General features: G+C 35.9%; 1 protein-coding gene across 2 annotated transcripts in view; it reads right to left on the bottom strand.

Annotated features, from left to right (window-relative positions):
• The window catches only part of VWA8 (von Willebrand factor A domain containing 8), a 369,166-nt gene that overhangs the window by 268,314 nt on the left and 86,049 nt on the right, over window positions 1-14,803 (bottom strand). For both annotated transcript variants that reach the window (XM_040448547.1, XM_040448546.1), the window contains exons 10-12: window positions 9,541-9,672; window positions 8,259-8,393; window positions 8,089-8,166 (exon numbers count right to left, since the gene is read on the bottom strand). In XM_040448547.1, the coding sequence (XP_040304481.1) occupies window positions 8,089-8,166; window positions 8,259-8,393; window positions 9,541-9,672 (345 nt within the window). The remainder of the gene's footprint in view (window positions 1-8,088; window positions 8,167-8,258; window positions 8,394-9,540; window positions 9,673-14,803) is intronic.

Raw genomic sequence — 14,803 nt, 5'->3', positions numbered from 1 at the left:
AAAGAAAGAAAGAAAGAAAGAAAGAAAGAAAGAAAGAAAGAAAGAAAAAACAGGCACCTGGGTGGCTCAGTTGGTTGAGTGTCAGACTCCTGATTTAGGCTCAGCTCATGATCTCAGGGTTCATGGGATTGAGCTCCACATTGGGCTCACTGATGTTAAGGGCCTGCTTGGGATTCTCTTTCTCCTTCTCTCTCTGTCCCTCCCCAGCTTGCACACATTTGTGCAAGCGCTCTCTCTCTCTCTCTCTCTCAAAATAGATAAATAAACACAAAAAAATGTGATAAGGTGGATCACAGCCACACTCATTCATTCACATATTGCTAACGTCTGCTATTCCACTACAATAGTAGAATCATATTGTTTCAACAAGGTCCACATGGTCCACAAAGACCAAAATATTTATGATCCAGCCTTTTAAAAAAAGTTTATCAACCCTGTTATAGAGTATTGTCAGCCATTTCTATGGTTCTCATTCAAAACAAAACAAAACAAAACTTAATTGTCCATAAAAGGAAAAGGAAGACAATAACAGAATGTGCATCAATACTCTATTCAAACTAACTGGAGGAAAGAAATTAGTTGTTTTCTTTCTTTTTTTTTAAATTTATTTATTTTTAAGTTTATTCATTTTTGAGACAGAGCATGAGCATGAGCAGGGGAGGGGCAGAGAGAGAGAAGGAGACACAGAATCCAAAGCAGGCTCCAGGCTCTGTGCTGACAGCTCAGATGCGGGGCTCGAACGCATGAACCGTGAGATTACGACCTGAGCCCAAGTTGGACGCTTAACCAACTGAGCCGCCCAGGCGCCCAAGAAATGAGTTGTTTTCTAAATAGATCCTGAATTAAATCTCCCAAAAGGAAAGAGTATATATTCAGTTCTAAATAATAGCCACAGATTTCTTTTTATAAATGTTCACAAAATCCTCATGTTATAATCCCCGCATCTTCCAATTCAACCTATTGTTTAAATTATATATTTGTTGGATATTTTTTCCTATTTTTTTCTTTTTAAGTTTATTTATTTTTGAGAGCGAGACAACGAGAGTGAGTAGGGGAGGGGCAGAGAGAGAGGGAGACAGAATCCCAGGACAGAAGCTGCCCTGTCAGGACACAGCCCGATGCAGGGCTCGATTTCATAAACTGTGAGATCATGATCTGAGCTGAAGTCAAGAGTTGGACACTTAACTGACTGAGCCACCCAGGAGCCCCAACATTTTTTCTTGTTGAAGTGACATGACACTGGCTTTTATTTAAGTAACTAGCTACACTCTATAAAACTGCTTCTTTATATAACTTCTACATGAAACAACTAGCTTTCCCATGTATTTGAAGTGTGAAGCGTGCATCCAAATAATCAGAGATGATATCACTTCTCATTTTAAGCTGCAAAATACGGATAACAAAGCTTGTGGCATTTTTACATAAAAATCAAGCACAGGCACTATGTGAAAAATTTAAAAATGTGGTAAGGAAAAAAATTATGCCAGATGCCTACAAATGATTTTGATATATATGAGTTGCACTCATTTCATTATTAATATTTAAAATGAAGAAATGTAATAGTGTTAGTATGCATAGGCAATAATCACAATGATGATTTTAAAATTAGTTGAGTATAAACTTGAATAACCTTTTCCAATAATGGTGATACATTACAGAGAGTTATCTATACTCTCTTGGTTCTAATAAAGTATATTTGTGAAGCAACTTGGAATAAGGTTGTAGTTTGTGGCTTTACAATTTAATTTGCAAAATTCCCTATGTGTGCAATTGTCACATGCTTAGTAGCACCCTGATGAAATTTACTGAGGTAACTATTCCATACAATTATACAATGTATAATATTTATAATCTTTTTTTTTTTAATTTTTTTTTTCAACGTTTATTTATTTTTGGGACAGAGAGAGACAGAGCATGAACGGGGGAGGGGCAGAGAGAGAGGGAGACACAAAATCGGAAACAGGCTCCAGGCTCTGAGCCATCAGCCCAGAGCCCGACGCGGGGCTCGAGCTCACGGACCGCGAGATCGTGACCTGGCTGAAGTCGGACGCTTAACCGACTGCGCCACCCAGGCGCCCCTATAATCTTATAATTATGAATAACATTATGCACTATAACTTATCTATGAAATTACAACAAAGAACATTATGGTTATTGGTCCTCCTAGCAAGACTCTGAGATTATAGGCAAGAAATATGAAATCATATTTAATAAAAATGTCCCTTCAAATTAGAAGGGACGTTTTATTCTGCTAACTTTTAAAATTTTATAATTGCATTGGGGCGCCTGGGTCGCTCAGTCGGTTAAGCGTCAGACTTCGGCTCAGGTCATGATCTTAAGGTTTGTGGGTTCAGGCCTGGTGTTGGGCTCTGTGCTGACAGCTCGGATCCTGGAGCCTGCTTCGGATACTGTGTCTTGCTGTCTCTCTGCCCCTCCCCTGCTCATCCTCTGTCTCTCTCTGTCTCAAAAATAAATAAAACATTTAAAAAAATTAAAATTTTATAATTGCACTAAATTTTAAACTTTGATGAACTACAATAAATTTTAAAGCACATTCTACACCAAGGAGGTAGGAGACAAGACAACCTCATTATCAAGGAGAAACTGAAGAACACATGAGACAGGAGCCTTGGTGAGCCTGGGACTTGAAAAGGATTGCTCAAGTCAACAATTTTGATGATGATGACATACATTGTTCTTTGAAAATAACTTTTATAATGTAAGAAATTTAAAGGAGCCGAGGTAAGTAAATTCTTAGAGTGTAGCAAACTACTTAAATTCTTAGCTTTATGAAGGTCAGTCTATGTGGAGAAAGAAAAAAATATAAAGAAGACAGGAAGGATCACAGATTGTAGCAAAATAAGAAATCAAGAAAACAAGATGAGTTACACAGAATCATGCAGAAAGGCAGCCTCCAAGGTTGAACATTAACCATTTAAATAAATACAGCTATCTTACAATCTTGATGAGAGAAAAGTACAAAGTCAAGGCAAAGACAAGAAGCAAGCAAATAAATCCAAGACACACAGCAATGAAAACAAAGGAGAGAGAATGAAAGAAATAAAGATACTTCTACTGTATCTGGATGAACAGGAAGAAGTAGAAATTGTAGATTAAAGATAGAGAAGAGAATTTGGTTTGAGTTTAGCTCTAGGAAGAAAAACTTAACTGAAAAATCAAAATGATTCTAAGACCTCAATCTGTTTTAGATAGTGATTATTTTCATTACAGGTCCCATGAACTTATTTGTGCTTAAATTTCTTATTGGAGCTGACTTGGCTTTTATACAAATAGTACTTTAACAAAAGAAAGATATCTCAGATCTGATGCTGTTTATGATGATGTGGAAAGAAATCTGGAAACATGCCCTTATCTGGTTGTGAAGGAAAAGAATAATAACTTGGATTTCTTTGACACTACGAAATCACTGGCTTCAACACTAAAAAAAGAATAACCATTTAAAAGAATCTGACCTAACACTTGAGCCAAGTGATTTAAGATTTTTATAACCTATTATAAAACTTACTTTATGTACTGCCACAAATCTGTGTTAAGGCTCTGTTTTTCTTTTTCCTCATATGAAATCCAGTTCTAAAAATAGTCAAGTCTAAAAATAAAGCAAAACCCACAGATTAAGTGTAGCTTTATACATGTACAAATAACAGGGAAATCTCCACATCTTCTAGGAAAACAGATGTTGGGTTACTTATTCCCACTAAATTCTCTATGTTGGGTCAAACTTCCAGAATTTTTTCCATATTTTTCATTAATATGGACTGTATTATTATAAAACCCATACCTGTCTTGAATTCTATTAAATTAGTTCCTCTGTCCCAGAGAGCTCAATGAGCTCTACTAATAAATATGAAAGTACGAACAAAGAGTCTTAATATTTGATCTCAGGAGCTTGGTTTCTATCATGAAAACCAACTGATTAACAGTTTAAAAAATCTGCAAATGTCAATACAGTACCTATTGATTCTTTGATCCAGTGCATGGAGACAGACAGAAACAAACTCACCTACATCCCTTTCTGAAGTCTATGCTTTCAGAAATCACTTTTCGTCTAGATATTCCTATAAAGACTAATGAGCAGAAAAGCAAAATTGGAAAAGGAGTTTTAGAATATGTGGTTTATTTGCTTATCTCTGTGCCAGTTTTCCCAATCCTCAATGGTAGCATCTTCCTACCTTTGTTTATCCATAAACCAACAAACTTAACAACAGAGTAAAAAAACCACATTAAAATAGTATTTTTGTTAATTTGCTGTCATTCTCCAATAATATATAAGAAGTCTGTTCTCAGCCTCTTAAACTAATGCTTTCAAATGTACAGGTAACATTCTCAATGGCAGGATACTTTGGGTACTTTTCCAGTGGAGCTGAGATCTGATGATGGATACATACATACTCTCTTGTTTGGTTCTTCTTTTAATGAAGGGCAGAATGAGGTGACCATAATTTTCACACAGCTCAAACATATAATTTTAGGATGATTTACCACTACCAAATCACCATAAAGTGACTACAAAAACCTGAAGCCGTATTGTGTGGAAAAATTGATGAGGCATAAATTATTTCCAGCTTTCATTACAATGAGTGTTTTTATTTTAACATGAAGAAAATAATCATGTGTATAATTCTAGAAATAATACTATTAACAAATTAAGTTAGAGTCACAAAGAAAAGAAATATTGTCCTCAAAAGTTCTTCTCCATATGATTCGAAGTAGTGGCACTTGGGAAATACATTGTGCTTGTATTTATCCTCAATCTATAAATGGAAAATAAGATATTTATAGTACAATTTAACTTATTTTACAAATATATCGATGATTTGGGTGTTTCCCCCCCCTCCCAATTACTTGGTAGAAAAGTATTTTCATTGGAAATTAAAAAGTTGATAATTAACAGGTTGGTGAGATGATAAAATATCATCCTCAGATCACTTCTAGCCAGCTAACAAAAGGATATAGACAGATGAAGTAGCATACTGAGTTAACCATCTGCCTTCTGATCTCTGACAAAGACACCAAGAGGAGTTATTCATAAAAGGGGAGGGTGTTCTTCATGGCGTCTGCCATAAATTAAGTTTAAGATATACTCTCTCTCAATTTCCTTAATTGTCTTTAAAAAGCCAGTAGACCTAGAATCAAATCATAAAAACTCATTTCAAAATATACTTTCAGTGAGTTCCAAGACTTGCCACCTTCTATAGAGTGTAGAAATTCATTCTTTTCCCTACATGTGTATATCTAAAGACCAAGGATATCACTACTAGTTTAATCTCTTCACCTGAATTTTTCTTAGTGATTTCAGAAATCATATGCTTCGTCACAGATTTTATGTAAACTCTGGCCAATTCAACCAATAGACACAAAGTACCTTAAAGCAGCATTGAAAGGAATCTTCTCAACAGAATCATTTAAAGTATGAGCTGTTAACATTTTCTATAATCCAAAGTCATAATAAGTAACTAGTTTAAACATCATTTTTCAAAAATAAAAACATTTTAACATAAGTATATTTAGTGTCAGTAATAATAACAAAGTTAACTAAAAAATAAACTAAAAAGGCAAACTACAATCTAAAATGTAAGTAAATAATATCACATCCACTCCCCAAACTGTTCAAAAATAAAAATGGAAACTCTCCCGTAAGTGAAAAGATACTATAATCAAAGACTAACATATAGAATCGATAAATTACGCAGTATGAAAATGTCTTAGGAGTGATCAATACAAACAAATACACGAGAGAAAAATTTACTGTGTAAAAACACCAGCTGTAAGTTTGATTTTTAATCATACCATATGCAACATGGACATTCACAAAAACAATCTATTCAAAAATACTTAGGAATAAATTTAACCAAGAAGATAAAAGACTTGTACACTGAAAACTACAAAAGAAATTATTGCTGAAAGAAATTATTGAAGACAAATATATGAGAAGACATTCATGTTCACAGATTGAAAGACTTAAATATTAAGATGACAATATTACCCAAAGTGATCTATATATTCTGTGAAATTCCTATAAAAATCTCAATAGCATTCTTTTTTCATAAATAGAAAAACCTATCCTAAGATTCATATAGAAACCCAAGGAATGCTGAATATCCAAAACAACCCTGGAAAAGAAAACAAAGTTGGAGGTCTCACACTTCCTTATTTCAAAACTTACTATAAAGCTATAGAAATCCAAACACTGTGAGAATGACATAAGGACAGACAGAGCAATGAAATAGAAGAGAGAGCTCAGAATAAACCCTCACATATATAGTGAATTGGTTTTTGACAAGGATGCTAAGACCATCCTATGAGGAAAAGACTGTCTTTTCAACAAATGGTGCTGGGAAAACTGGATATCCACATGTAAATGATTTGAAGTTGGACCCTTACTTTTTCACTGTATACAAAGATTAATTCAAAACAGATCAAAGACCTAAATGTGAGATCTAAAACTATTAACACTCTTAGAATAAAACAGAGAAAGTTCATGATATTGGACGTAGCAATGATTTACTGTATATAACACCAAAAGCATAGGCAACAATAACAAAAAGATAAATTAGACTTCGTCAAAATTTAAAATTTTTGTGCATCAACAGATAGTATAAAGAGAGTGAAAAGACAACGTACAGAATGAGGAAAAAAACATGTGTAAATCATAACAGAAAATGGGTTAGTATCCAGAATATATGAAGAACTCCTACAACTCAACAACAAAAAGACAACCCAAATTGAAACACAAGCAAGGAACTTGAATAGGCTTTTCTCCAAATAAGACATACAAATGGTCAATAAGTACATGAGAAGATGCTCAATTTCATTAGTCATTAGGGAAATGCAGATCAAAACTACAATGAGTTACGACTTCACACACTGCTGGTGGGAATGTAAATTGGTGTCACTGCTACAGAAAGCAGTATAGCAGCTCCTCAAAAAGTTAAACATAGAAATACAATATGGTTCAGTAACATCACGTTAACATCTAGGTATATATATAATAAGAGTTGAAAGTAGGGACTCAAACAGATACTTATATACCAATGTTTATAGTCACATTATTCACAAAAATCAAAAGGTAGAAACAACCGTGTGTTCACCAATATTTGGATAGAAAAACAAAAGCTAGTATATCCATACAACAGAATATTATTGAGCCATAAAAAGAAATGAAATTCTGATATATGCTATAACATGAATGAACCTTGAAAACATCATGCCAGGTAAAATAGAGACAAAATGACAAAAAAGTGCTTGGTTCTACTTAAATGATGTACCTAGAATAGGCAAATTCATAGGGACAGAAAGTACCATAGAGGTTACCAGAGTCTGGGGTGGGGGATGGGAAGTTATCATTTAATGAATATAGAGTTTCTATCTGGAATACAAAATGTTCTAAAAATAAGTCAGACAAAGAAAGACAAATACCATATGAACTCATTTATATGTGGAATCTAAAAAAACAAAACAAAAAAAAGCCAAGACAGACCTATAAATACAGAGAGCAAACTGGTGGTTGCCAGAGGGGAGGAGGGAGGGCAATGGACAAAATGGGTCAAAGTGAACAAGAGATGCAGGAAGGAAACAAAAAAGTTCTGGAAATAGATAGTAGTGATGGCTACACAACATTGTGAATATACTTAAAGCCAGTGAGTTGTACACTTAGAAACAGTTAAAATGGCAAATTTCATGTTGTGTGTATTTTTCCACAATAAGAAAATACTCTATTCAGTGAATACCTAATTATCTCCCATTGCTGCTAAAACCCATTTTATTTCAATTTCCAAATTACTACTAAATGCAGTCTGTGTATGTGCGCACATGCAGGTAAATTGAATCTCTCTTGAAAAACAGACACAGGTGCTGATATGGTGTGCACATTCAACACTCTAAAATGCACTTTCAAAAGTTGCAAGTAATTACAATTGTACTCCAATTTGATTTTTATTTCAGTTATTTATGTAGACCAAAATTAACAGGTCATACATAACTCAAGGAAGAATATCCATAACTTCTACTGATGGTCTAAATATATATGTTTATAGTCCAAGTACTATACAAGTACAATGAACATCATACCTGATAGAGCATGATGGGTTCTATGTTGTATCCTAAGTTATCTGCAAAGTTCTTAGCAATGACCGTTTTTCCACAACCCTACAAATGGAAACACAATCATTCAAGGGAGAAGTCAAAACAACCAAAAGTTGGGAAACAGAAATCCGCAGTGAGACTGCTGCTATTCTTACTTTTCCTCCAATTAAACATATGTCCTTAACCATGTGTGACTGCATCATCTCAGCCAGTAGTTGTTTATGGCTTAAAGTCTGTACAAAATGCTCTGATGCACAAGGTTGACTTATTGGCCTGGTCCCAGCTGGCACCTATAATTAAAGAGAAGTAAATATAATATGCATATGTGTTTCTCAAAACATTAGTAAATGAAAGAACATAACTGCCATTTAGAAGCCCCTAATAATCCCTTGCTCAATTCAATTCTGTACTGTTTTTGATATTTCAATAGAGCAGCAACTATTTTCTTATTCACAGATCTGATTATCATTATCATCAACCCTCCAAATCAATCATCCCTCTAAAATTAAAGCCCTGTGCTGTCAGACATTTTCATAATAATCATGTCATTTGGGGATTATTTATAACTTATAATAACAATGTCACTACTTGAGAATGAAGTTTTTTGTCCAAATTCCAGTGCTAAGTACAGAATTTCAAGTCAGTCTACTGGGACTCTCCAAAGTCACCAATGATGTCCTGATTTCTAAAATCCATGTCCACAAATCCTTTTCCACTCTTAGTTTACAACTCGGAAGTATCTGGTCTTAAAATCTCCCCTCTCATCCTTCACACCTGCTTCTTTTATTTTCTATCTCCTCCTCATTTGTCTCCTGGGGACTCCACTAGGAGATTTCCATGTTCTGCAGAGGACTTGGGGCCCATCATAACAGGAACCCTACAGAATTATAAGTTTGGAAGTGACAAGATTAGATTTGCATTTAAGAAAGATCATCGTGGTGGTAACATAGAAGGCTGACCGGAGGGACTGGAGGCAATGAAGTCAGAAAGCCATCACCAAAAAGAAGCAAACAATGAAAGCTTGCTCCCATTTCATGCCTTTGGACATGTCTGAAGTGTCCTGAAGTGTCCTATCACCTTTCCACTCCTGAGCTACTGGAAAAGTCCTATGTCATACTGGACATAGGACTTTGTCCTATGTGTTCCACAGCCGCTAAAATATGTTTGAAAACACTATTTCTTATCAAGGACTCAGAATCCAAAATATTCGGTACTTCATTTGATTTTCCCAGAGATCAACTTTAGTTTTTTATGAGAAACTACGCTTATGTTTCTCCTGAACTTTTCCAGTTTACAAACATACATGACTGTGGATACATGGATAAATACAGATACAGATATACAGATGTGACACTAGAGAGCCAAAGAAGATTTAAAAGGGGATCATAAATGGGCAGAACTTAGCACATCTCAGAAAGTATAAACTTTATCCATTACCTGAATGGTCACTTCTTTTTCTGCAATCCGGACAGTCACAGAAGCTTGGGGGGAATGGCTTTCAGTCAGCCTCTCCACTCTCACAACCTCTTTAGGAAGCACAGAGCTTCCTGAATCTTGGAGTTCAAAGCGCTGCAAAATTACAAGAAAGTCATGTAACTTACTTTTCATTTTAGTATTAATTTTTTTTAATGTTTATTTATTTTTGAGACAGAGAGAGACAGAGCACGAACAGAGGAGGGGGGGAGAGAGAGAGAGAGAGAGAGAGAGACAGAATCCGAAGCAGGTTCCAGGCCCTTAGCTGTCAGCACAGAGCCCAACGCAGGGCGTGAACCCACGAGCATGAGATCATGACCTGAGCCCTAAGTTGGACGCTCAACCGACTGAGCCACCCAGGCGCCCCTTTACTTTTTATTTTAGTATTAATGTTGGATATCTGGAAGATTCATCTTAATTAGAACTGAAACTCTATATTATAAAAGTAGAGGTAAAAAATTAATGAGAATTTTTCCTATTTTTACAAAAGTCATTCTACTTAAGCCAATTACTAAAGGTGATATGCAAATCGCTCCTAAGATTTACTCAATGACAAGTAATGAAGTCACTTAATTCCTGAACTGCTAGAAGTTCACAGCCTCCATTTCTTGCTGATCAAAAGTTCCAGTTTCCAGGAAAGGATGTTGAGACTCTCGACAGCATGTTAAAGTTAAATAAGACTTATTTTGGTTGATTTCTTAAATCAACTGATGTTGATGTTGCCTGAAACTCATGAAACCAAACTTCCTGGACACCATTCTGCTGTTGGCTTGTGTGATTAGCCTAACTGATTACAATACATGACAACAATCACAGATATTTCCACAGTCTCTGGCACAGTGCCTTCTATGGTGTAGGTTCTCAGTACTTGTCAAACTGAGTATAAAGACTAAGACCATTGATTCTTTCTCCATAGAGAACAATTATCAATGTTCTAACACTTGTTTACACACCTCATACCAGCTGGTTATATAAAAATGCACACAAAGAACACAACAAGTAAATGGAAAATGAGAATACTAATAGAAAATTAAATCCTCTGCAGCATGTTCAATATGTTCAATATGAAAAGCTTAATTCATTTTCAGTATAAACAGGCAGAAACTAACCCCTCAAAATCCTACCACAGTTTTAGAACATTATCACTATTGTGAAAGAGTTGAACCTCAATGCAAGGGCAGATTGCTGCTTATTCAACAGAATGCCACAACTCCAGAAAATAGATTTGGGGGAAGAAAATCATTTTCAACCTCAATGTTCTAAGCATAGGAACCCAATTCAAGTCTTTTTGGTGTCCTAAGTACTTAAGACACTCACTTACTCCATTCCTCAAACCTAAGAAAAACTGTCTCTTTGTGCTATCATTTAAAAATATGTTTTATGGCACAAAAACAGACACATAGACCAATGGAATAGAATAGAAACCCCAGAACTAGACCCACAAACGTATGGCCAACTCATCTTTGACAAAGCAGGAAAGAACATCCAATTGAAAAAAGACAGTCTCTTTAACAAATGGTGCTGGGAGAACTGGCTAGCAACATGCAGAAGAATGAAACGAGACCACTTTCTCACACCATTCACAAAAATAAACTCAAAATGGATAAAGGACCTGAATGTGAGACAGGAAACCATCAAAACCCTAGAGGAGAAAGCAGGAAAAGACCTCTCTGACCTCAGCCGTAGCAATCTCTTACTCGACACATCCCCAAAGGCAAGGGAATTAAAAGCAAAAGTGAATTACTGGGACCTTATGAAGATAAAAAGCTTCTGCAAAGCAAAGGAAACAACCAACAAAACTAAAAGGCAACCAATGGAATGGGAAAAGATATTTGCAAATGACATATCGGACAAAGGGCTAGTATCCAAAATCTATAAAGAGCTCACCAAACTCCACACCCGAAAAGCAAATAACCCAGTGAAGAAATGGGCAGAAAACATGAATAGACACTTCTCTAAAGAAGACATCCGGATGGCCAACAGGCACATGAAAAGATGTTCAGCGTCGCTCCTTATCAGGGAAATACAAATCAAAACCACACTCAGATATCACCTCACGCCAGTCAGAGTGGCCAAAATGAACAAATCAGGAGACTATAGATGCTGGAGAGGATGTGGAGAAATGGGAACCCTCTTGCACTGTTGGTGGGAATGCAAATTGGTGCAGCCGCTCTGGAAAGCAGTGTGGAGGTTCCTCAGAAAATTAAAAATAGACCTATCCTATGACCCAGCAATAGCACTGCTAGGAATTTATCCAAGGGACACAGGAGTACTGATGCATAGGGGCACTTGTACCCCAATGTTCATAGCAGCACTCTCAACAATAGCCAAATTATGGAAAGAGCCTAAATGTCCATCAACTGATGAATGGATAAAGAAATTGTGGTTTATATACACTATGGAATACTACGTGGCAATGAGAAAAAATGAAATATGGCCTTTTGTAGCAACGTGGATGGAACTGGAGAGTGTGATGCTAAGTGAAATAAGCCATACAGAGAAAGACAGATACCATATGGTTTCACTCTTATATGGATCCTGAGAAACTTAACAGGAACCCATGGGGGAGGGGAAGGAAAAAAAAAAAAAAAAAAGAGGTTAGAGTGGGAGAGAGCCAAAGCATAAGAGACTGTTGAGAACTGAGAGCAAACTGAGGGTTGATGGGGGGTGGGAGGGAGGAGAGGGTGGGTGATGGGTATTGAGGAGGGCACCTTTTGGGATGAGCACTGGGTGTTGTATGGAAACCAATTTGACAATAAATTTCATATATAAATTAAAAAAAAATATGTTTTATGTTTTATGCATTTTATACATGCAAAGTCCCATAGTATTACATAATTTGGTAGGAGCTGCTTCTATGTTGTAGACAAATAACAATTATTGACACTTTAATTTCATGCAAAAAAAAATGCTACACTGTATTTTAAGGGAAGTTCAACAGGAAAGGAGTAAGGCCTTAGAATTAAATTCTTTAGAATTTAGAATCTAGAGTCGTTAAATTCTAAGAAAACAAATGTATTAGCTTAAAGGTATGCTTTTAACCCCAGCTATAATAACGTCAGTCTAACCTGATATAGGATTGACTGCAGAGCAATTGTATTCCAGAAATGAACACTAATGCCTCAAACCTCTTGCTATAACTGGTTATGTCATTTTAAATAATTCAATCTAAAATATATCAATAGAATCAACCTAGTAGGCTAGAAGACCCTATGAATACCCTAAGTAAAAGAACTCAAGTTGCAAGATGAATTACCATCTGCTGGCATGGGAAGTTTAAAGAACTGTTAACCAAAAACGTAAATGAGAAACAAAATACATATATAATTCTCATAGACCATATGTTAGCAAGAAGTAGAAAATCAAAGTTTATTTGCCTCACCATTTTACATTAATGAGTAGTTCCTGTTGATTCTTGAATGTCAATTAAACAAACAATACTAATTTTTTTTTAATATACTTTCCTTGGGATTGCATTATTTGAACTGTGAAATAAAATGTAATAAAAGAAAATGTTAATTACGTGTTGGCCTGCAAGGCCTCCATATTCACCCTCACTATTCTCAATCCTGTCCCTCTAAGCTATTCATTTTCCTCATACCTTTTTCTAGGCTCTGAAGAACTAAGAAAGAAAGTCTCCGTACCATACTTCCTGACTACCAAAAAAGTAGGCAGCCCCAGTCTCTGCTGGGCTCTCTTTCCAGTGCCAATCAGCAACCAATGCCAATCAACATCACTCTCCTTAGGGGTCCTCTGAACCAATGCATTCCTATCTCAGCTGGTCATCCAGCTGCCTCCTCCACCCACAACAGAGCCTTCATGCACGTACTCCTCCATTTGCTTGAAAATAAACCCCATTAGGATAATATCATAATGTATCTATTTGGCTCACTCCAAATCCCCAGAATCTAGAATCATACATGGGGCACAGTCGGCGGTCAACAGAGGTTTGTTAAATGAATACACAAAATTCTTTCCCCCTAGTCCTCAAAATCCTCTATATTTTCATCAATCCTCACTTCTTTTCCCAGTGTCTCAGTAGAAAGGACTTCTGCTTTAATTATGAGTGAGTGGAAAGCCACTGGAAGTCTGCTTTCTCCATCTCGGTTAATGATAATTCCATCACCTCAGCTGCAGAGTGGAAAAATATGGTCTTCCATCATTCCAAACCAAGGCAGAATGGCACTCTGGAAATGTCCTTTCCATATCCAGTCCGTATCCATAAATATTCTCCATGTATTCCACAGATTTCATCCCCTCTTCCTATGAAGATGTTTGTCTTCCCATTTCAAGAAACAAATAAAGTCATTTCTTGATTCTACATAATCCTTGAGTGAACACTATCTTTTCACTTCTCACCATCACACTTATTTTACAAGTAGTATATAATCACTGTTTCTGCTTTCTCATCTCTGATTTACCAGTCAGCTGACTGATTTTTGGCTTACATTCCCCCCACTCCACTAACATTTTGTTCCCGTTAAGTTCACCAATAATACCCTACTCACTAAATTAACTAAATAAATAAATTTGTTTTCCTCCTATTTTACTGTTCCCTTCTTCTCAGTCTTTTCTGCAGGTTCTTCTTCAATTACCTGACCAGTGCACATCAGGGTACTTCAGGAGTGGATCTTTTATATGTTTGCTTGGTGTTCACTTTTTTAGTAATCTCATCCAGTTTCAGACTACGAACCATTTGCATGCTCTGACTACTCTTTCTCTAATTTGAAGGTTCTCTGTGTGCTGTCCAATCCTTAAATGTTGGTTCTTGCAGGGTTTAGTCTTCAGACAATACTTCTCACCATATACACTCCTCTTCAGTTCTTTCATTTACGTGATCAACTAACACCCATATATTTATTACTAGCTCCCAAGTATTTATCTCTAATATCAAAATAGCTCCAGATCCACATCCATGTTTTCAAGTGTACTAGACAGACCCAATTGGTCCTACCTAAGAACAGACAGCCAAGACATGCTACTAGGAGACCAAATGTACTTGCTACTATCCTGTAACAAAAGCGTACTATTCTCAAAGTATAGCAGATTCAGAGTGAGAGTATTTTCTTTAAGACATCCTTAACTAAAAGCTAGAAGTGATTTATGACTACAGAAACATGTTTTTAGAGTATCAACATCATACGACAAGTACCATCTTAGGAATGAAAGACATTTTAACCGTTTTTATTGCTTGTTTTGGGAAACAAAGGTGTTCTGAATTTTAGCT

Source organism: Herpailurus yagouaroundi, unplaced genomic scaffold (assembly GCF_014898765.1).
Source record: "Herpailurus yagouaroundi ecotype Mexico unplaced genomic scaffold, PumYag 197, whole genome shotgun sequence".
NCBI classification, from domain to species: domain Eukaryota; kingdom Metazoa; phylum Chordata; class Mammalia; order Carnivora; family Felidae; genus Herpailurus; species Herpailurus yagouaroundi.
This window is presented reverse-complemented; position numbering and strand designations above follow the sequence as displayed.